Here is a 20701-nt window from a genome sequence, read left to right on the forward strand (position 1 = left end):
ATGGGGTGGTGTCGCGCATGCGCGGAGCAGCGTCAGGCAAAGCGTCCGGCGTCCTTCTGACGCCACAGGTGTGCGCGGCTCTGACGTCGCCTCGCGGAGCCGCCGGTAAGCGCCGCCCGGAGCGGGGAGAGCTGGAAGCGGCGGCAGGTCAGTGCCGGCCCCGGCGAGCGGCGGCCCTGTCCGCTCTGCGGCGCCGGAGGGGGCCCGCCGGGCTGCCCCCCCCACCACCCCCCCCCCTCCCGGCGGGCGGCCGGTACCTGCGGCCCGCGGCGGGTCCCCGACCCGGCGCTCCGTTCCACCAAGTCTGAGGTGCCGCCGGCGGGCCGAGCACGCCGGCACCGGCCGCGGGGCTCCGCGCTCCCCGCACGTTGTGCGGCTGGGCCGCTGCCCCCGGCCCCTGCTTCGCTTTCCGCTCCGTACCCCTGGCTACCTCGCCGCCTCCTGCGTTGTTTGTGTGTGGGGGGGTGTTCTTCGTGTTTTGTCTTCTTTTTTTTTTTTTTTTTTCTGTTCTTTTAGAAGATACTACTAAGCCCTCCAAGTCTCATGTCCCACAGGATCCCACGCAATCGGATGTTTAAAACTCCGTGTGTAAAAGTGGGTAGGGAATAGGAAACTTCAGATCGTATAAGGGATTCTCTGCTTCACTTGGCATTAAAGCTTTGTCCGCTACTGTAGTCTAGGAACTCTGTGCAGTTTGTCATTTGAAGGAAGGTGCAAGGTTATGGGACTCGGAATGGTAACTGGCACTGTAACAAATCTAGCTCATTTCTTTTTACCAGGTTTGACCATTGATTGGGCCCATACAGTGAAACCACTCAGTTCTCCAGGTCAGCAAGATACTTTCTTTTTGTTCATTAGTTTTTTTCTGGCTTCATAAGCTTGCTGGTTCCCTGAGAAGCAGGTGAACATCATGTCTAATAATGATACTAAGCTGTTAGACGAGTCCAGCTGCCAAACTTGTATCATGACAAATGACTCAGAATGAATAAGGAAGATCAACCTTCTGAAAAGGGTGTTCAGCAGTGTGCAATTAAGTCTCATTTTCATGACATATAGGTGGTTTAATGTTTTTCAGCCATGAAAGGTAGTTTCATCTCCTGCACTGGCATCTTCTCACATCTGCTGGTTCAGTTGCTCATTGGACTTTTCCACTAGCTGGTTCAACTGATTAAACTGTTGAAAAAACACTAGTAAAAGGATGGGAAAAAAAAAAAAAAGTAGTATTGTTCTGGCTTTTAGCAATGTAAACTGGTGCACAGGCAGGTCTTGTGAGTACCAGAGCTGGCACGGGAGAGAGCAGAGCCATGTGCTTGGGAGAGGAGCAAACACCCTTCTGCAGCAATAAGGGGTGATGGAAGATTCACTCCTACCTTCCACTTCCTTTAAGATACTATTTACAGTTTCCTTTCACAGAGGATGCTTTAGGGAATTCTTCTAAACAAGAAACTACATGAATTAAAGCTTAACCTAGTATCTTGTTATTTATTTTCTCTGTTTTTTTATTGCTTGCATCCAGAGTGTATGCACTTGTTTGCTACACCCTGATGAACTAAAACTTTTCTGAACCTAATGCTTCCTTAAATTTTGGTCTTCTTTCTGGAAGTTTTGAAAGTCAGACAAGACCACTCGTGTCATCAAGATGAGAAGTGTGGTGTTCCAGGTCTCATTGAATCCAGAATATGGAAAATAATTACTGCGTTCTTGCTATCAGAAACTTAATACAGAATGCTGGGGTCAAGCCCACTGTACTTAAGTGTAGTCATGACTTCTTAGGCTTGATAGTTGTGAGAAACAGTCTTAATTTTTCCCTTAAACAAAACAGAACAAAACCTTGCCACTTTGTTATATGAGGGCCAATGCTGAGAAGTCTCCAAAATAATGGTTGTGTTGGTGTATGCTCATATTCTAAGAGTTCCTGATGTCAGTGGTTAAAATGTTCTAGCAGCTTCACATTTTAGTTGAGTCAATTTAACATCTTTGCCACCGTTTGGGGAAATCTCACTCTTCTACATCATTACCCATGCTTCTCTCTGCTTTGCATAGGTTCTACTCTGGTAGCATAAAGAACTTTTACCCCTTGCTTAAATTTTTGGTATGTTACTTTTTATCAGTTTGATTCACCTTGCTCTACGAATAAGTGACTGGCAAAATTAGCCCAGCATGGGCAGGGCTTGTGGCTGAAGGCTGGGAAGGAAAAGAAAGACTTTTTTTATGGGAGGGTATAATTTGAACTTCTGGGTTCTGTATGGTCTTTGGTCCCATCATATTGAATGTTTCTCTGCGAGTTTACCACAACCCTAAATATTCTTGCTCTACCCATAATACTGAACTGTATTCACATGATTACCCAGAACAATTTCCCAGCAACTGCCTCTTTCAATAAAGCCTATATTTCAGTTTTGAAATTTTTCATTTGGGTGTTTCTGAATATCATCCTGTCCAGCATGCTTTATTGGTGCTGTAGGTGCTTACTGTCCATTGGTTTATATTGGCCATTGTTTTTCTTTTGTTTTTTTCTCCAACAATGTCCCTTGATGTTTATACATTAAGGTCAGTACAGACATTATGAAACAGATGCACGTCCATTAAAATCTTGTTAGGAGATGTTATCATATTTCTTTGCACACATAATTATTTCAGGTTTCACTTACTGCTTCAATGGAAGATGAAATTGCTTCTCAAGGATGCGATAGTCAAGTCCTCTGGATTTGAATTTTAAACTGTTATTCTTGTGGCACTGGATTACCATTTGTAAGCTGGTTCACTGTCTGTCTTGCCTGGTGAAATGTAGTAAGGATTTGGAGCTCATGTGCCTGTGATTCTTCATGGCAGGGTGGCCAGCTTCTCCTAAAAAACCAATTTGTTAGACCCTGGCCAGGTTGCTTTTGGCAGTGGTATATGCTCTCTCTCATGCCTTTGTTCTGTGTCACCTAACTTACATGAGAAGGTGATTATGAAGAATGATGTTGCAAAATATGTCCTTCCTCTGACCATACAGTTTTTGTTTGAGCCCTTGTTGGCATTATGCCTCAGCATAGTATAAAAACTGATATTTGCTGAAATGTGCCTATGCTTGTTTTCAGAGCTGTTTGTTGTGTTTGGTGTTGTTGACCTTCATGTAGCAAAGCCTGAGGAGGGTGTTCTTTGGTGGCTTGCTTGCCTATTTTTTTTTTTTTTTTTTTTTTACCTGATACTACTCAGTTGGCTGTCTTACCCAAAGGCTGTCTTCTGCAGAATTTAGAATTTAATTCTTGTTAATCAACTTTTGGAAGTGGAGCTAATGGGAAAGAATGGTTTGTGGTGTTTTTAGAATGCTTGTATTTCCATATCTAAAAATTCCCAGTAGAGGAGAAGAAAAAATTGTGCAAAAACTCCTGGTCCCACTAGATGAAAAAAAGTATTTTCTAGTGATTGGCATTAAGAAATACTACTAAATCTCTAACTATTACTGCAAACTAGGGAGAAGTATATACTCGTAGAGGTGGTTTTATTTATTGGTCCCTTGTAGGTCCCAGTTTAAGCTGTTTGAGTGCATTGTTCAAGAATTGTACCTTGAATCTGTTTTGAAAGTGGCTGCAGCTGTTTCTGCAGCTGTCCTCTCAATGAGATTCTTGCAGAGAAAATGCTTTCCATCAGTTCTCAGATGAGGTATCCAGAGTGAGATGTGCTTATTTAAAAACAATTTACTCCTTTTGTTTTTGTTTTTTTTTTTTTTTTGTTTGTTATAATTGATGCTTTGAAGGTCACTGTGCCCACTGTGAGTTTCATAAAGTTTTTCTGCAAGGAATTTTTAGGGGACAGTGAATTGATGAAGAGAGAAGTAGGGTTCTTTTGTTTGCTTGGTTTTAAAATCAGCACTTAGAAACATTTTGGCCTTACAAATTTGACTTTTTAAATATCTTCTGGGATGCCAGGTTTTATTTAAAATTGATCTTTACATTAATGTTATGCTGTGCTTAAACTCTGAGTAAGAGTTAATCGGTTTGAATAAATAAAGGCTGCTGGCCAGCTGCTGCATTGACATTGTTTTATAGTATCTGTATGTTGCTGACAGATTTAGTCAAAAGCAAGATTTATCTTTAAGTGACTGAAAGACTAAAAATACTGACAGAATGAAATTGATTTTCAGGGACAATGTCCTGTGACAGTATTAAGATTGGGTCTGACTTAGAGATTCAAAAATACTGTCTGGCTAACTCATGATGGGACATCATTTATTGCTAAAGCTTTTACCTTTAATGCAGAGTTCTATAAAACTGTCCTTTGTGTGAGAATAAATCATTATGTATCTGGCATGCAAAAGAGAAACTAACTGACTCTACAAGTACTTGTTTCATGGCTAATTCCTGCCATGATAAATGTATTTTAATTTAATTTCCTTGAAGGGAGGCTGGAGCTGGACATCCAAGCATTGTTTTCTGTAAGCTATTCTCAGTGTGCATACCAGCAGTCAGCACAGATGTTGTACAGTTCATTGCAGTTTGTGCACTGCGAATACCAGTTGGCCCCAAGTTAAGCAAAAAAGAAAAGCTCAGGCAGGGAAGCATTTTAAAAGACAAAAATGAAATTCTTTTTCTTATCCAAAAGGCAGAAAAGACAGGACAATCTTAATTTACTTACTCTTAAGCTCCAGAGTCCACAGCCTGATTGCTTTGAATTTACACTGGTCATAACCCTTGCGAAGAACATCTTGGATGCAGAAGAGGGTAGAGGTTGGAGAGAAGTAAAGTTTCAGTGAGTAATGGTGCTTGAAGTTTCTTTGAGAGCAGTGTTTCTCATTTAAAAAAAAAAAAAATCCAAGCAGGCTACTGTGATAAATGATCACAGATTTTTTGAGTAGTCTTGATGTAAACAAGCAGCTGACAACTCCCTTCCATGTAGAGCTTGGTGATTTCAGGGGGATGTCTTAGTGTGGGGAGTACAGAAAAGTTCTGTGATGGTATTTGTCAAAAAGGATATTATAGGTTTTACAATAGTGATGAAGAAACTAGGATACCCATCCAGATCCTTTCTTCTGCTGTCGCTCTCCTTTATTTGATACTTGAACGCTGGGAAGGTATGTACATACCGCATGTGAAACACCTAATGGAAGTGAAAATTGAGATTGGCAGTTTTACTGTTAATGATATTCACAGCTAAACATTGCTTAGCAGTGATGAACAAACAGAACTGAACGTGTGGGATTTTTCTTCGGTTGAAATAAACTTTTGTTTAAGAAATGCTTATTCATATTCTGAACCAGCATAGAAGTCTCATATTGAAAAAGGCTATTAAAAGTTTTACTTGAAGTTAACTGGAAGTACAACCCCCTGAGTGAGTATTTCAAAAGCACCTATAATACTTTATGCTTATCTGGAACCTTTCATACATGGGAATTTTGTTACTGCCTACAGATATATAGACTTGAAGAAGTGGAGGGAAAATGTGCAAAATCAGCCTGTGAAATGATAGTACACCTTTACTCTGTGTCTTATGGAGTTGCTTTGCTTCACTTTTTCTCTCCATTCAACAAAACTGGCTGCTTCAGAAGGTCATTGCTGTTAATTGTCTGCTGTGGTTTGATTTTTGGCTATGACTGTGGTTGGAGTGACAATGTGAGGAATTCTTTGCATGATACAATCCTATACACGATCGCATGTATGTCACAGATGCATGTAATTGTCATGACCATTTGTACCACTTGATGTTAAGGTGAGGAAAAATTAAGTAAAAATACAGTATTAAGAAATTATTGTCACAGCATGGTAAGTTGTGATTAGTAACTCGAAAGATACTTCATGGAATACTTACTTATTTTTAAACACATCATCTCTTCACGTTCACTAAGTTGATTTTTACTTAATTTATCATATTACATTATCTATGGACTTCTAAGACTTGAATGTGAGACACTTGAAATGAGGGCTCGGTCCTTTGGAAGGACCTATTCGCTCATCTAAGATCAAGGCTGAAGTAGTCTGTGATGTAGGAGTCGGTAGTGCTAACAATTTTCATGCTGCAGATGGTTGACTAATGTCTGTTTATCAGAAAGTAAGGAAAAAGTCTATCTGTTCTCATTGTGCAGCTGGGAGCTTTTGCTTGAATGCCTACCAGTCTGTACCAGCAAGCTGTCCTCCTATAATAGCTCTGCCCAGTGAAGCCTGAGGAGTAGAAGCAGGCAAGACTACTTATAATGTGATCAAGTGACATCAGCTGGGGCCATAAGACTTCTCCACTCTCTTGGGCTGTCTTAGGACCCTTCTTGCTGTAGCCTTTTTCTGCTTCTCCCAAGCTACAAGTCTGAGCTGATCATGAAACTGTCTACTGGAGCTCAGCTTCAAGACCGCTTTCTTATTCCAGATCTGTTGGCTGTGACTGAGTAGAGATGAAATCTGCCATATGTTATGGTACCAATTTATTGCGATTTTTTTTTTTTTAAAGTTTTCTATAATTTTCTTACGAATGAGAGGTACCATTTCCTAAATCTACTTCTGTAGCATTGGCATTATTAACACCTTAAGGGGACAGTTGAGGGCTTGGAAAAGAGAAATGGAAAACACTACATCCTTTTCTTAGCTCTAAGTGAGATAAACCAAAACTTGGGAAGTCAGAAGACTAGCTAAGAATCCATCTGCCTTTTTTTCATTGCAGTATACATGAAGCTTGAGATCTGAACCTGCTATGACTGACCCAGACGTCCTCACTGAGGTCCCAGCAGCTCTCAAACGCCTTGCCAAATATGTGGTGCGTGGTTTTTATGGCATTGAACATGCTTTGGCTCTGGACATTCTAATCAGGAACCCCTGTGTGAAGGAAGAGGACATGTTAGAGCTCCTTAAATTTGATAGGAAGCAGTTGCGGGCTGTCCTCAACACCCTCAAGGGTGACAAGTTCATCAAATGCAGGATGAGGGTAGAGACGGCTCCAGATGGCAAAACCACCCGTCATAACTACTACTTCATCAACTACCGCCTTCTGGTTAATGTGGTGAAGTACAAGCTGGACCACATGAGGAGGAGGATTGAGACGGATGAAAGAGACTCTACCAATCGTGCCTCTTTTAAATGCCCCATTTGCTTCAGCACTTTCACAGACTTGGAAGCCAACCAGCTGTTTGACCCCAGGACAGGTAAGAGTACAGGTAACAGAATGCTGTTGCTTTCTGCGTCGTCATGTAAGTGCTGGGCTTTAAGAAAACAGACTCTTAGGCTAATTCTTTTGAGTCTGGGCAGAGATAGGGGGCACTTTGTTTCTGCAAGTGGTGAGTATTGGAGTAAAATATGAAAATACTGTAAATTGTTGCTGTAACCTAAACAGTCATATTTTTCTGCCCCACTGGTCGCTGTTTCGGTAATGGATGCAGTAGTTCTTATACAGTCTGTACAGACAAATAACAATATTTGTCAAATGCTTGTACAGATGCTTGAGTGACAAGCAATAGAGAGATTGAGGTCTTATCACAATCAAATTCAAGGGTGAATGAGGCAGTCTCTCCTTGTTGGAAGCTGGCGGCTTTTCAGTATAACCTGGTCTTGCCTGTAAATTGTATGGTAGTTTGCAGAGAAGGCATGCGTGTGTGTGTGTGTATATATATATGTGTATATATATATATGACTTTGGAATGCAAAAAAATTGTAATTTAGAGATGGTCATGCAAGGAGTGAGTTGTTACTGTTTGATTTTCTTCTAGCCAGCTCTGTACTGCATAACCTTGCTTCCCCAGTGTAAAGCAGTCTCATGAAAGTTAAAAGAAATTAATTACAGACTTTTTGTGGTTGGGAGTAAACAAGATTCTTTTTCAAGTGAGTGTCTCAGTGGAGGTGTGTATCTCTCATGCATATGAAATAAGAATCTTTTCTGGCTGTCATTGTCTACAGGAGCAGTCCAAATACTTTGTATCTTCTGTGCTTCTGTACCAGGGAAGAAAAGGAAGAACACCTGCACCTGATGAGATCCTATTTTGCTAGTCTAAGCTAGGAATATTTTGTGGGGAAGACAGGGTGCAGGGGTTGGGTGTTAGGCTTCCACCTTCTGAATTAGCTTCTTTTTTTCATTTTTCCCTTTGAATTCTTTGTCCTTATCTTGCTTTTTCCAGAAAAATAAAAGAGGAAAAGGCAGGAGAGCTCTCAAACATTGGAGTGTGGTGCTTTGTGCCAGTTATCATAGTGAGAAACTAAAAATTAATTGTTTAGAGGTCTTGAAGCTTTTAATATAGGATTACATCAGATGTCTAATCTGCTTTGGAGAAGGGCAAATGCCTAACAAATGTTGAGCCTATCATCTTCCCTCTTTCCTGCCTCCAAAGATCAAGAGCTGTGAAGCTCCTTTTACTTGGAACAACCATGCAAATGGTATTTAGTAGTAGAGAAGCAAAATCCACTAAGTCAAATAACAATCATCACTGTAATTCAGTGCAGATCTACAGGTAGAAGCTGCTCCCTCATGGAGCACCAAAACCAGCAGTGCCAGCACGGGTTTTCTGTGCTCACCACTGAGTACAGAAACTGTACATGCTCTCTCCAGTAATGATCATCTGTGGCAGCTAGTCGTGCGTTTTGGGCTGAAGGGGAATAGTTCTTTTGCATTTGCTTCAGTAAGGATAGAGAACCTGTGCAGAGAACAAACATGGTTGGGAGTGTGAGACACTCATCCCAAGGGACCTGTAACACTTGGCAGGTGAATTCTCCCAGCCTGTGTGGGGAGTGAGTTCCAAGAGAAAAGAGCCGGCTGTTGAGGAGATGCAGAAGACATAATGATGGGATTCAGCTGGGACAGCAAGGCCTATGCTCCAGGAACTGCTGGGGTCAACCAAGGGTTTGTCTGCAGTACAGGCACTGGCTGCTTTCACAATGCAAAATCATTCACAGGTGTGCAGAGTGTTTTGCAGTTTTGCTGATGGAAGGAAAGCTTGAGTGCTCTTTTCCCAGCAATTCCCAGCGGTTTGTTTCTGTCAATATTAATGCAAATAACAAGATAGCCAGTTTACCTTCACTTATTTTCAATCAGAAAATCCCTGTCTGGAATTTATGTATATTTTACTTCTCCTTGTATAACTTCTAAGTCAATGATAACTTAATCTAGATAGTGCATGATGATACTGTTGTTTCTCAGGAGCTTTTACATGAAATACCAGTTTGGATAGGGCTCTCCAGTTACTGTTTAAGAAGGGCTCATACTGTCTCCAAACCATGAGATCGCTGATTGTTTCCCTTCCAGGTAAGAAAGTGGGCGATTTTTTTGTTCTGAAGTGAGAATGACTGCTTTGTGTTGTAGTGGATTGTGTTGTCTGCATATGTTTCCTGCTCCTTTGGAATTCTGTATTAGAAAAGAACTGAGACATCTTTGGGTGTCTCACAGAGGGAGCTCACGAGGACAAGGCATGTAGAGCAACAAGGTTTATTAGACAGTGAATAGACATCCTTTTCTTCAAGCACATCTTTAGTCCCTCTCAGCTCTATGCATAAAACTTTCTCACTGATTGAAACCCATGGCAGTACGACTGCTGAAGGGTAGCTGAAAGCCACATGAATTTCAGTCACAGTTGACCTGAGCTGTTCCTGGATTGCAGCCATGTTGATAAAATTCTCTGAATTCAAAGACCTGTAGGGCCAAAGTTTGTTAGTCCATGGAGCAGGCAGAGGATGGAAGGCATCCTCTGCACTCATCTAGACCAAGCTGTGAACTGTTGTTAAAAGACGTCCTGTTTGATTGTCTGCTTCTTGTCTTCGTCACTTAGAGCTGGAGATGGTTTAGATGGTCTGTGTTTACTTTTGCTTTGCTTTCCTCTTCCGTAGTTAAAACTCAAATTCAAACTCTGAGCAAATGCTGTGGAATGAAAGTAGGGGTAGAAGAGAAGGTTACTGCTTTTGCCCATCCCTATCAGTAGTGGTGAGGAGGTTTCCAGAATCTCTCCATGCCTGTAGTTCTGCTGTCAAAATTTGTGAATTAGGAGTGGTTGTGAAGAGCCTGTCCATAAGTTTGATCTGTAGTGCACTTTATTTTTTACCACAGCATCTGTGTCTTGACTTTAGCAGAGGTATGTTTCTTATAGGTTACCAGCCCTCAAATGGAGTCTTTTTCAGTCTGAACTTTACTCCATTTGTGAGTAATTATGAAATAAACCGAGATGTTTATTTTTTTCATCAGAACATGTGATTATTTATGTTTTTGGAAGGTTGAAATGTGTGTGCTGAGAGAAAATAATTGATAGTAACAAGGGTATGTTTTCAGGGCACATAGGTGTAGATGTGCTTTGGTTGCTGTTCATCAAATGTATTCGGAAAAATATTTTTGAGCAGAGTAGTAATTTTGCCACTAAGGCAATATTAAATGTAGATTTTAAATGGTATAAATGCTGCTTTATGAGTGTGATCTCTGTTTTTAAAAGTATTATATGTTTTTTATTCTCCATCCCTTCTTCTGCCATTAAGCATCTGAACCCCAAAAAGCTTTGAAAACTTACTATGCTGTCAAAGGTTGAACAAATATTGTCTGGTACTTATCAGAAGTTCAAGGACCGGGATCATGCAATGTTAAAGAAACTGTCAGATGGTGAAAGTCAAAGTGACAGAAAAACTAGAGTTTTGCTGCTGCTTCAAGTCACAAAAGGATCTTTTCAAAAGTGAAAAGAAAAGAAACACATGTTGTGTTGGAGGAGTCACTTGGTTGTATGACTAGTCAGTGCCTGCCAGCTCTATGCACCGTGTGCCCAGGTCACGAGTTTTAGTCCCATCTGCTCTAAACGAAGAGCTGGAACAGATCTCCAGATACCACACTTTCTCCTCAGTGGCAGTTTTGACTATTGCCTCCAAAGAAGTGGTATCAGTAACTTCTGCTTTTAGAAGCAAACAGCTTGGACACAGCGTGCTTTTGCATGGCAAAAGTTTGCTGCAGAAACTTGAAGCAAAGCTAAGAAGAACTTTCGGATTCAGGAGGTCGCAACTTTGCACTTTGCCTCTTGACATGGCTGCGCCTTTGACAGGAATTGCTGTAGGCTGGGTTGTTACACTGAGTGGACAGTTCTTACCCACTTTTCTGAGTGTTTGAAGATCTACATGTTAAAGAAGTTTCTTTGCTGTCTGGGTGTCCATTATTATCCCCACAGTTTGAACCCTAGGTTTCCCGTAGCAGAGTGTCAGCTATGGAGTCTTACAAAAAAAGAATTTATTCAAGTGGTATAGCTGGAAAAAAAAAACAGCTTGAGCTGGCTGCCTCTGGAGATGGACCCCAAACAAAGAAGCCCCTGGGCAATTACACCCTTAGAATCTATGCACCCACTCTTCACACCTTCTTCATGTGTCTTTCACATGCCGTTTGGTCCAACCATGATTCTGGTCTGAGATCTAACACCTGATTGGATTTCTCCTCTGTCTCCAGGCAGGCTGTTATCTTGTCAAGTTGCAGCTTCTGCTGACGGTTGTAGCCTCCTTAACTTCTGGTTTGCACTGGCTCTGGAGGCCATTTTTTACTTACCTAGGTCAAGTTCATCAAATCTAGGTGAAAATTCACAGCTTGCAGCCTAAGGCTTCAGCAAATCTAGCTACTCATGTGAAGTAAGTATTGCTAGACAAACATTTTATCAAATCACACAATATTATGCTATGACCTGTGCGTCCTAATGCGAAGTGATTGACTCTGAGTGATTAATTCTATTTAAAACTAACTTACTGAAGCCAAGTGACTAGTATTTCTTGACATACAGAAAGAAAACCAGTAATGCTGTATGAGTGTTACTTCTAGCCTTGTGTTTCAGATGGGATGACTGAGAAAGGAGGATTGTAGTTTTCCTAGAAGATCCTAATATAAGCACTTGAAATACAGATCATTGCCTTTCACGTGTGCCATTGTCTGCTGTCTACCTGTGCTCTGATATTTCATCACTCTTCATTCTGCATGCGAGCAATTGCATAGTGCTGCTGTTGTGATGAAGCCTCATGCAGGTGGAAAGCTGCAGCCATTCCCTTAAACAAGGTAAGGGCTTTCTCTTGAGGCAGGGATGTACAAGAAAGAGTTTAATTGAGTAGCAGTAAGAAAAGCCAGATGTTAAATCTATACTGTCAGTAACACTACTGAACTCTGTTCCCAGACTTGGGCTGACAGTGGACATTGAGGTAAGGACACTGAGTTTTCAAGTGTTTCAGATAGAGGTAGGATGTTACTTCAAAGGCTCTTACACAGACCCATGGGAAGAATTTTCTTCCCTGTGCTTCTAGATGTAGAAACTACCAAAATTTGGTTTCTATAGGCCAGTTCCTGAAATTGCAGAGCAACCTAAACAACTCAATACCATCTCGTGGATTTGATTTAAAAAATAATAGTAATTCTTGGTCAATTAAATATGCAAGAGTCTGTTCTGCAGAGTGTGGGGGGGAAGGATGGGAGGGAGCTGCATTGTCTCACCCAGCAGAGGGAGCTGTCTTCTTTTCTCTTTACATATGGGCTTGGGTTGATTAATTTATTGAATGTCACAAACCTGGAAATTATGTTCCTGGCTATGTGTTCTGTAGCGTGATTAATTGGATCTGGTTGGGGAAGATCTCTCTGATGTATCCTGTTCTCATACCCTAATCATATTTGTAAATCTACTGTAGTGTTGGAGTTGACTGTTACATTCAAGGTCAATTTGAAAGAAAGTATGTGACTAGAAACTGCAAAAGGGAGAGTAGGGTTGAAGTGAACAAGTGACAGAAATGAGATCCTGCAGTGCATCACATTGTTATTCAGCCCTGGATTTCTTTAGGTATTCTAAATACCAAACTGCACCAGGATAACTCACCAGTGTAGCAGGTGAATTTGATGTTAGAAAGAAAATATAAGGCTAGATGAAGTAGTTTTCCCTCTGTTCTCTTCTACCTTTGCAATATAATTTTTATCCAGTCTTGTGTTTCTTCCCCTTCTGTTACTGTGAAGAAAAATCTTTGTTAATGGTAAATTATAATTACAGTTAGTCTTTCTTACGTACATCTGTACAGTAAGTGTCCTCACCATAACGTTCAGTTAGATAAGGCATGAATAATAGTGGAAAGAAAATGATGGGAGGTAAGTAGGTAATGCGAATTGGGAAGATGATGCTTTTCGGATGTTCTTAATTGCAGTTGTAATCACTAGAGTCTGTTGTTACTGGAAATCATAGCAGCTAATTACTTGTCTATTTTTTGCCCTCCCAGAGTTTGCTCTTGGTTTGGTGGATGATTTTGGATATAGCTATTTTACTGTTCCTGAAGATGCACTGTAATTGTAACGTACTGTGTATCTGGATCCCCTTATTCTGTATTCTGATATGAAAATTAATTTGGGAAGAACAAGTTGAAGGTGGCAATATAATTTTTATAGAATTGAAGACAACTTGAACTTCATTTTAACCCCACCTGTTTTACTGTCAGCTTCTCGCAGGTCATTTGTGTACTTTGTAACAGAATTGTACATAATGTGTTCAGAGGCTGGCTTTCTGTACCTGTCACAAGGCACCTTATATCACATTCAGGCAGTCTGTATGCAGCTGAGCATTTGTATGGTTTGGGCCCCATTATGAGATTAGAAATTTGACTAGTCTTTGATTTTTTTGCTTTGGCCTTATGTGTTGACTTCTGGGGCTACTGCCTTGCCTTCTGAGTGCTCAGCTTCTCACTTCATCCCCAGTGAGCTATTCAGAACAAATCTGTCTTCTCTTCTTGTTCTGAATTTCTCCTTCCTCGGGCAAATTTTACACTGGCTTCAAATCTTCCTCATCTGATTCAAATTACTTTTGAGCCTGTCCTATCTATTTTGTTAATTTTTTTCTTATCCTTTGCCTTCTCTCTTTGCCTTGCCTTTTCTTGTGGAGCTCTTGTGTCCATTTCTGATACATTTCTTTTTGTGTTCTGTCCCTTCCAGCCATTAGGAAAAATAAATCACTTAGCGCTGTTTATTCTACATGTTCATGCTATATGGTCAATCCTATTTGATCTTTATGCTGTTGATTCTTGTCCTTCAGGTTCAATGATTTTCAGAACAGGCTTTCTGGATAGCTTTGTCTACCATGTACTGCTCTGCATGTGCTATATGATATTACAACTACAACAATTTACAGCTTTTTACCGGTCAAAATCAGGACTTAAGTCTTTTTGTAAATTGACATACCAGAAACTTCTCTTGAAAAAGAAAGGATTTAGAGCAGTTCTGTTTTGAACAACTTCAAGTTCTGTGAAGATTTTTTTTATTGTTAGCTTTCCAAGTGTATGGAAATGCCTCAGTGTGATTTTTTTTCTTGACTTTACAGACACATTTTGTTTGTCTGTGCTGCCACTGTAAGCTTTTGGCAAACACCATCAGAAGGAAACTGTCCATGCTCTGCTTAGTTTCTCTGTTTCTGTTCAAATTTCTGGCAAAAGCTCCAAGAGTATTCCTGTCAGCTTTACTATGCTTCAGCTTGATAAGGCCTGAAGCCACAGGGAAGGGAAAACTGAGAAAAACATATCAGAATTAATGCATGTTTTTCTAAAAGTAAGGATACTCTTTAGAATGACTTAAAAAGGGGTGTGTAGGTTCCATCTATAGGTTGATCTCTCTCCCTGTGAGTTAGACACCCTGTCTGAAAGATAACCATGTAGTCTAACCACACATCTCTCAGCTTGGTGAAGAAATAGGTGAAATTAGTGTTAGAGCCTGTGCTATGCAGAACATCAGACTGGAAGGATTATAAGTCCCTGGAGTAACTCGGAAAAGCTGTTTCCAGTAGAGTTCTGGCTGGTCACTTCCCTGTAATCCACATTGACCTCTGGCTGGTGTGCTGTGTCTCTTAGATTTTTTTTTTTAAAAAAAGTCTGTGATAAACATGTGCCCTGATTTACAGTATCGATACCATTTTTTTTTTTTTTTTTTGTCAGCAAAGGACATTTTACTATTAGAAGTGCAGGAAATAATTGCCCTTCAAGTAAAGGTTATCACTTAACTTTTTTCTTGGCTTTGCAAATTGAAATAGATAACAGCAAGATCTCTGTAAAATCTGTGAATAATGCTAAGGCATTTGCAGTGGTGAAAACTGGACTGCAGCATTCCTATCTTTTACTCTAGTAACTTGCTGTTCTTTTGAAACTGCATCCTTGGTAATACCATCTGCAAAGTGTGTCATCCTTTTAGGCATGGGTATCTGTAAGTCGGATCAGGAGCTCACGGAGAATCCTGTTACTTGTGTTGCAGTCTCTGCTTTTGGATGCAGTTCAAGGGTATAGTATGTTGGCTCAGTTGGTATTTTGGCACAGTATTCTTGGCTGAAGTTTAAAAAAAAAATTCTTTAATTCCTAATGAGCTTGCTTTGGATGTTCCCTTTGTCCAGTTGCATCCTTCTCTGCTTACTGTCTGGCTTCATTTATCCACAGTGGGACAGAAGGAAGAACTCTGTCAGCTCAGAGCTGCTGAGGTTGTGCATATGAGCAGGAGCAGAAGTAGCTTTTACTGAGAAGAAGAAAGGATTCCTCTCCTTTTCCAATTTTATATTGAGTACATATTAAATCATCATGCACTTCTGAACGATCAATAATTTGATGTGTTTTATGCAATCTGTTTTTTGAATGTTTAATTTACCTTTTCAAGAGAAATGTCTTTGTTCAAAAATTCTGTTACAGTATTTTTGATTTAGCTGGGCTAAAAATGATCTGCCCAATGAGATGAGTGAGCAACTCAGTGACCCTCTAGATAATGTAAAGTAGTTCTGAAGGTGCTGCTTTTTTTTATTTTTAAGACATTAAATGTTAAATTGCTCCCCTTCTCTAATTGCAAACCCAAGTCGGCAGGAAGGGGAAACTGTAGCATGAAATGTAGATTAAAGTTGTGAAGTGCAGAAGCAAATTTGGTTGGTGACTTTTTAATTTTCTGGAGCTTGCTACCTAAACTATGCCCAAGAAAGAAATACATACAGGCAGTTTCACATATACATTGCAGGCTGTGATCCAGTTGCTATTTCACAACTGACTTACAGCACCACTATGCCCTTAGAGCACCTTGCATGCCTCATTCTCCACTAATAACCTGCTGTGGCCCCCTGGCAGAGCTTATTAGCTTGTATCCCATAGCAGTGCTCTAGAGAAATGTATTTTAAACAGCTGACTGGGCCCCTGAACTGTCTTTGTAGAACTGTACTTGGTCCTTGGTCCAGAAAAAGCTAGTGTCTTTTTGTTTATCAAATTAAGATCAGAGTAATACAACACGGTGTTTTTTCTCCCAAAGTGCTGTCAGGGCTCAAGCGTGTCCATCCTGTACTGAAATATGTCTTCCAGTGCACACTGCAGGTCTGGCATATGGTGCTGATGCACTGTTGGTGTTGCCTGACAGGTGGCAAGATGGCCTAGTGCTACTATAATTATGGTGGTCAAAAATGGTAAGTCACGATGAAGTAGCAGTGAAATGTGACAGGTATCTGTATGAATACTTTATGAGTCTATAAGTAAATCTTGTAAGATTGGTGGTAACAGGGGCTTTATCAGGAAATGCTTCATTATGTAGATTCAATTAGCTTTACTTCAACTGTTCACAAGTGCTAGAGGGTAAAGTGGAAAGGCAAAGTGTCTGTGGTCATCTGGTGTTTCCTCAAGAAGTATTTTACTGAAGAATTTTTATTTATTTTTTTTTCCCCATTTCCTGCATGTAGCTCTCAGATGCACCAGAGGTGTGTCGGTCTTTCTGCTGTGTGGATGCACACAGCGAAAACTGCTTACCCATCTGAAGGAGTCTTCCGGGAGTCCTGACCAGAACATGATTTAAACAAGTAGATGTAAAAGTCTTGAAAAGATTACTAAGCTGTACACAAACTCTAGAAGACAAATGAAAGGTTCCCAGAATGGCTTGCTGAAGCCAGTTGCATGGTTAGAGGAGTTCTCATTAATTTGGTTTGAGTGTTTGGATCTTCATAGTATTTCTCTGAGGATGAAAAGTAGGTCCTCTACAGACCAAAGAAGAAATTGTAACAACTTGCAAGGTAAGATGTTATACCGTACCTTGTGAAGTGTTCCAAGTTCAGCTGCTTCTTGTTTAAAGGACAGTGCCTTTTCAGGCATAATTTTTGGTATGTCTAGTGAAGTAATCTTCTGTTCTTTGATCTTTTTTTCAATGCCTGAATTTGAAAATAACCTGATGTAAAGCGGTTGTGGCAGAATAGTGAAATCTCTTACTCTTGAGGGTTGGGAAAACAAGGGAAGAGAGTCTTGCCAGTCTGGTAAAGTGCTTTTAGGTTGTTGTGGATTGTTGATTTTGGGGGTGGTGCGTGCATTTTTGTTTGGGGATTTTTTTTTGGAGGGTTGTGTCCTGGGTTTGAGTGAGTGATGGGGTTTTTTGGTAGCAGGGGAGGAGGCTTTAGGGGTGGCCTCCTGTGAGAAGCTTCTTGAAGCTCCCCCAGTTCCAAGTCAGCTCCACCTCTGCACGAAGGCCGAGCCAGTCAGCTGCACCTCTGTGATAACATATTTAAGAAGGGACGTGGTGAGGAGCAGTGGGACTGGTGAGGAGGAGTTGCGGCAGCTGCCTGAACACCAAGGTCAGTGGAGGAACGGAGGAAGAAAGGAGGGGGGAGGTGTGCCCAAGCAGAGACCCCCCTGTATCCTGTGGGGAGATAGCAGGGTGGCCCCCCCCGACACCCATGAAGATCTACAGTGGAACAGACACTGATTTATGGCCTGTGGTTTTCGCATGGATGATCAAGGTCCTGTGCCTGAAGAAGGCTGGGGTCTTGTGGGAAAAGGTAGCCCCCACTGTTGTTGTTTGGAGCTGGGAGGATTGCAGTATGCGGGGGAGTCCCACTCCAGAGCAGCTCGGGAAGGGCTGCAGCCCGTGGGAGGGACTCCAGTTGGAGAAAGTTGGTGTCCCACGCTGGAGCAGTGTAAGGAAACTGTGGCCTGTGGGAGGGACTTGTGTTGGAGAGAGTTTGTGGAAGACTGTCTCCTGTGAGAGGGGGACCACGATGGAGCAGGGGGAACAAGTTCCAGAAGCTGCCCCCACTGAAGATGGAAGAAGTGGCAGTACTGACTGCACCCCCCATTCCCTGCCCCTGCGCTGCTGCGGGGAGGAGGTAGAGATATCGGGAGCAGAGCTGAGCCCGGGAAGAAGGGGGGGTGGGAGGGGGGAAGGTGTTCTCAAGATGTGACAATGCTTCTCACTCTCCTACTCTGTTAAGTGTTGTTAGTGTCTGTTCTTTTTTTCTTCCCCTAACGAGTCTGCCTTTTGCTCATGACCATAAAGGGTGAGGGTGATATTCCCCTCCCGGTCCTATCTCGAACCCCAAAGCCTGGCTCATCTGTCCCTTCTCATTGCTGGAAGAGACGGGGGAGAAAGTGGCTGCGTGGTGTTTGGCTGCCGACCAGGCTTAAACCACAACAGGTTGGTTTTGGGTTGTGTTTTGTTTTCTATTTAGCTTTTCACACTAAAAACATGAATTCATTGTCATGTGTTGAAAAGAAGATCAACGTCCTATTGCCACTTAATTCTGTACTCAAGCAGTGTATGTTTGAACCTTGATCTGTGAGTTTGGACAAATATCCTTTTCCACTAATCTATTACATTGTCTGAAAAATTAACAACTTCCCCTCTGGCAGGATTCAAGCTGTTCTTTTTGTTGTCATGTCAGTTCAGACTGGTTTCCCAGCTTACCAAGAAACATCAATTGTATGAATGAGTGAGAAATATGGGGTTCTATAGTGAGCTGATCAATTGTGCTGCAGACACTCCAGTGAGGATGGTATCTTCTAGCCAGTTTTCACAATAGCTGAGTATTGTGATGACACAGTTGCTTGCAGGAGCATGCCAAGTGAAACTGCAGCAGGTGCTGTAATGGAAATGCTCGATAGCTGGCAGTAGTGCCATCCCCCTACATGCCAAACATACACTTTTTGCAGTTGCCATCCACGTGTGTCCTGCCAGCGCACAAAATCTGCTTTCTTTTATTTCCAAGAATAAGAACTGTTTGTGTCCCGCCAGATTCAATCTGGTTCTTAAATGTGGTGGATGGGTTTGAGGCTACTAACAGCAATCTCGAATTCAAAGCAATATTGAAGTTTATTTTAATGGAAACTTGCTGATTCCTTCTATCTTCTGTGATGTTTTGGGGCAAGCCATTTGACAGCTGGTTTTCCAAACGAGTGGCCAACTGCTGCAAAGCTGTGTGCAGATCAGTGTTGTAGATAAAGGTAATGTCAGTATAGTATATGGAGAAATGTAGGCACAGCACTTGAGAGACTTGTCCAGAGATTTGAGTAGGTTACAAAGGTAGGAAGAGAAGCAAATGTTCTTTACTTCTGTCAGCCTTCTGTTGAGCTACAGGAGAGCCTGATCTTCCACTGTGTTTGAAGATACTGCACATTTCAAAAAAGTTAGGTGTATGAATTAGAACATTGTCTTGGAAATACTCTTTCTGAACTGGGACATGTGGCCTTGAGGCAGCCAACTCAAGGGATCTATACTTCAGTGGTTCTACTTAAATGTGTCCTGATATGCATGCTTGTAGCAAAGCAACTCTTGAAAGAAGATGGCAGGAGGAACACAAGTGTGAATTCTTCTGGAGTCCTTCCTTGCCCACACACTGTATGTTGGTTATGGTTGCTTTCTTTAATCAGAAGTGCAGGCAGCCTGGTGTATATCTAAAACTTGCACAACTGAAATTGCAAACTCACACTATACGCCAGTGTTGAACAGATTTGCATTTTAAATATTTGAAGGGACAAAAATGTTCCACAAGCAATGGTGCTCATGGTTTCTTGCTAACCATGTTTTCCGAGGAATCGATGCAATTGGGAATGCCTATAGGTAATATATTCATTGCTTGCTTTTTTTTTTTTTTCCTTGAGTCTCATTACAAAGTAAAGCCAAAAATAAGGTTTGTATTGTTAAGCATGCTGCTAATCAGTTATCAGCTATGAACATTCAAATTTCTGTCTGAATTTGTTGAAAACTTCATATTAGAGTCTGTAAGTTCTTACTGATACTAACCTATCACTGTTGAATAGTGTAAAATTCTTAATTTCTGTTCCTAAAATAGAGGAAAAAAAAACCCTCTGAACTCCACTTCCATCAGTATAGAGTTGCTCATATATGCGTACTTCCACTGTATTTTTCAGTCTTGCTGTAACCATTCTGGTGATTCAGTATACCCCCCATCACTAACTTCAGGAGAATATTTTGCAGCATAGAAGATTTTATCTGGAGAACTTTGTCCTGTTGCACAAAACTTTTGTCTTTCCCTTTTGGAAGTATTTATCTTTCTTTCTACATTGTCCCCCGCAACTGTGGGCTGAAATTGAACCAAAAGAATAACACTATGCTAGGACTCTTCACATTGACACTTCCTTGCTCCCTGGGAGGGTCGGGTTTAGTATCTTCTTTTCTCCTGTTGTATATTACATTATTGGACCGTGTGCTTCTTACTCATTAGAATTGTATTCCTCCTTTTTAATTAAAAAGCTATTCCCCTGACCATGCTTTCCAAAAACGGACAGAGGAAGAATTTTTCTGTTAACAACGCGAAAAGAAGCATTTGGACTGAATGTTTATTCTGCTAAGGTCTCAACAGGTAAAACAGAAACAGTTAAGATTTGAAGAAAGAAATTCTATGAAGCTATATTGGCTGTGCAGGTAAGAGAATTAATGATTTTGCTGCTGGAGGCTCAAGTGTTTTTGCCATCTAGAAGTAACAACCTTTTTTCCTTGAAAAGTACGAGATGTGGGGAGAAGGAAAGAGGAAAATGAAAGTGGAGAGATTAGGGGA

The 20701-nt window shown here is 41.1% G+C and overlaps 1 protein-coding gene and 1 long non-coding RNA gene across 6 annotated transcripts in view; both read left to right on the plus strand.

Moving 5' to 3' along the window:
- Positions 1–3: 3 nt before the first annotated feature.
- The window catches only part of GTF2E1 (general transcription factor IIE subunit 1), a 55648-nt gene continuing 34950 nt past the window's right edge, over positions 4–20701 (plus strand). The window contains exons 1-3 of one of the 5 annotated variants that reach the window (XM_032997544.2): positions 27–147; positions 780–827; positions 6631–7108. In XM_032997544.2, the coding sequence (XP_032853435.1) occupies positions 6661–7108 (448 nt within the window). In that variant the 5' untranslated portion in view covers positions 27–147; positions 780–827; positions 6631–6660. Of the gene's footprint in view, positions 148–779; positions 828–6363; positions 6387–6630; positions 7109–20701 lie in introns of those variants that run through there. The other 4 variants (XM_042788822.1, XM_032997545.2, XM_032997543.2 and 1 more) reach the window with 4 other exon arrangements.
- Positions 16119–17234, plus strand: LOC122152951. The gene is made up of 3 exons (XR_006164957.1): positions 16119–16333; positions 16604–16930; positions 17094–17234. It is a non-coding gene; the product is annotated as an uncharacterized LOC122152951 (long non-coding RNA).

Source organism: Tyto alba, unplaced genomic scaffold (assembly GCF_018691265.1).
Source record: "Tyto alba isolate M040663 unplaced genomic scaffold, T.alba_DEE_v4.0 Super-Scaffold_14, whole genome shotgun sequence".
NCBI classification, from domain to species: Eukaryota; Metazoa; Chordata; class Aves; order Strigiformes; family Tytonidae; genus Tyto; species Tyto alba.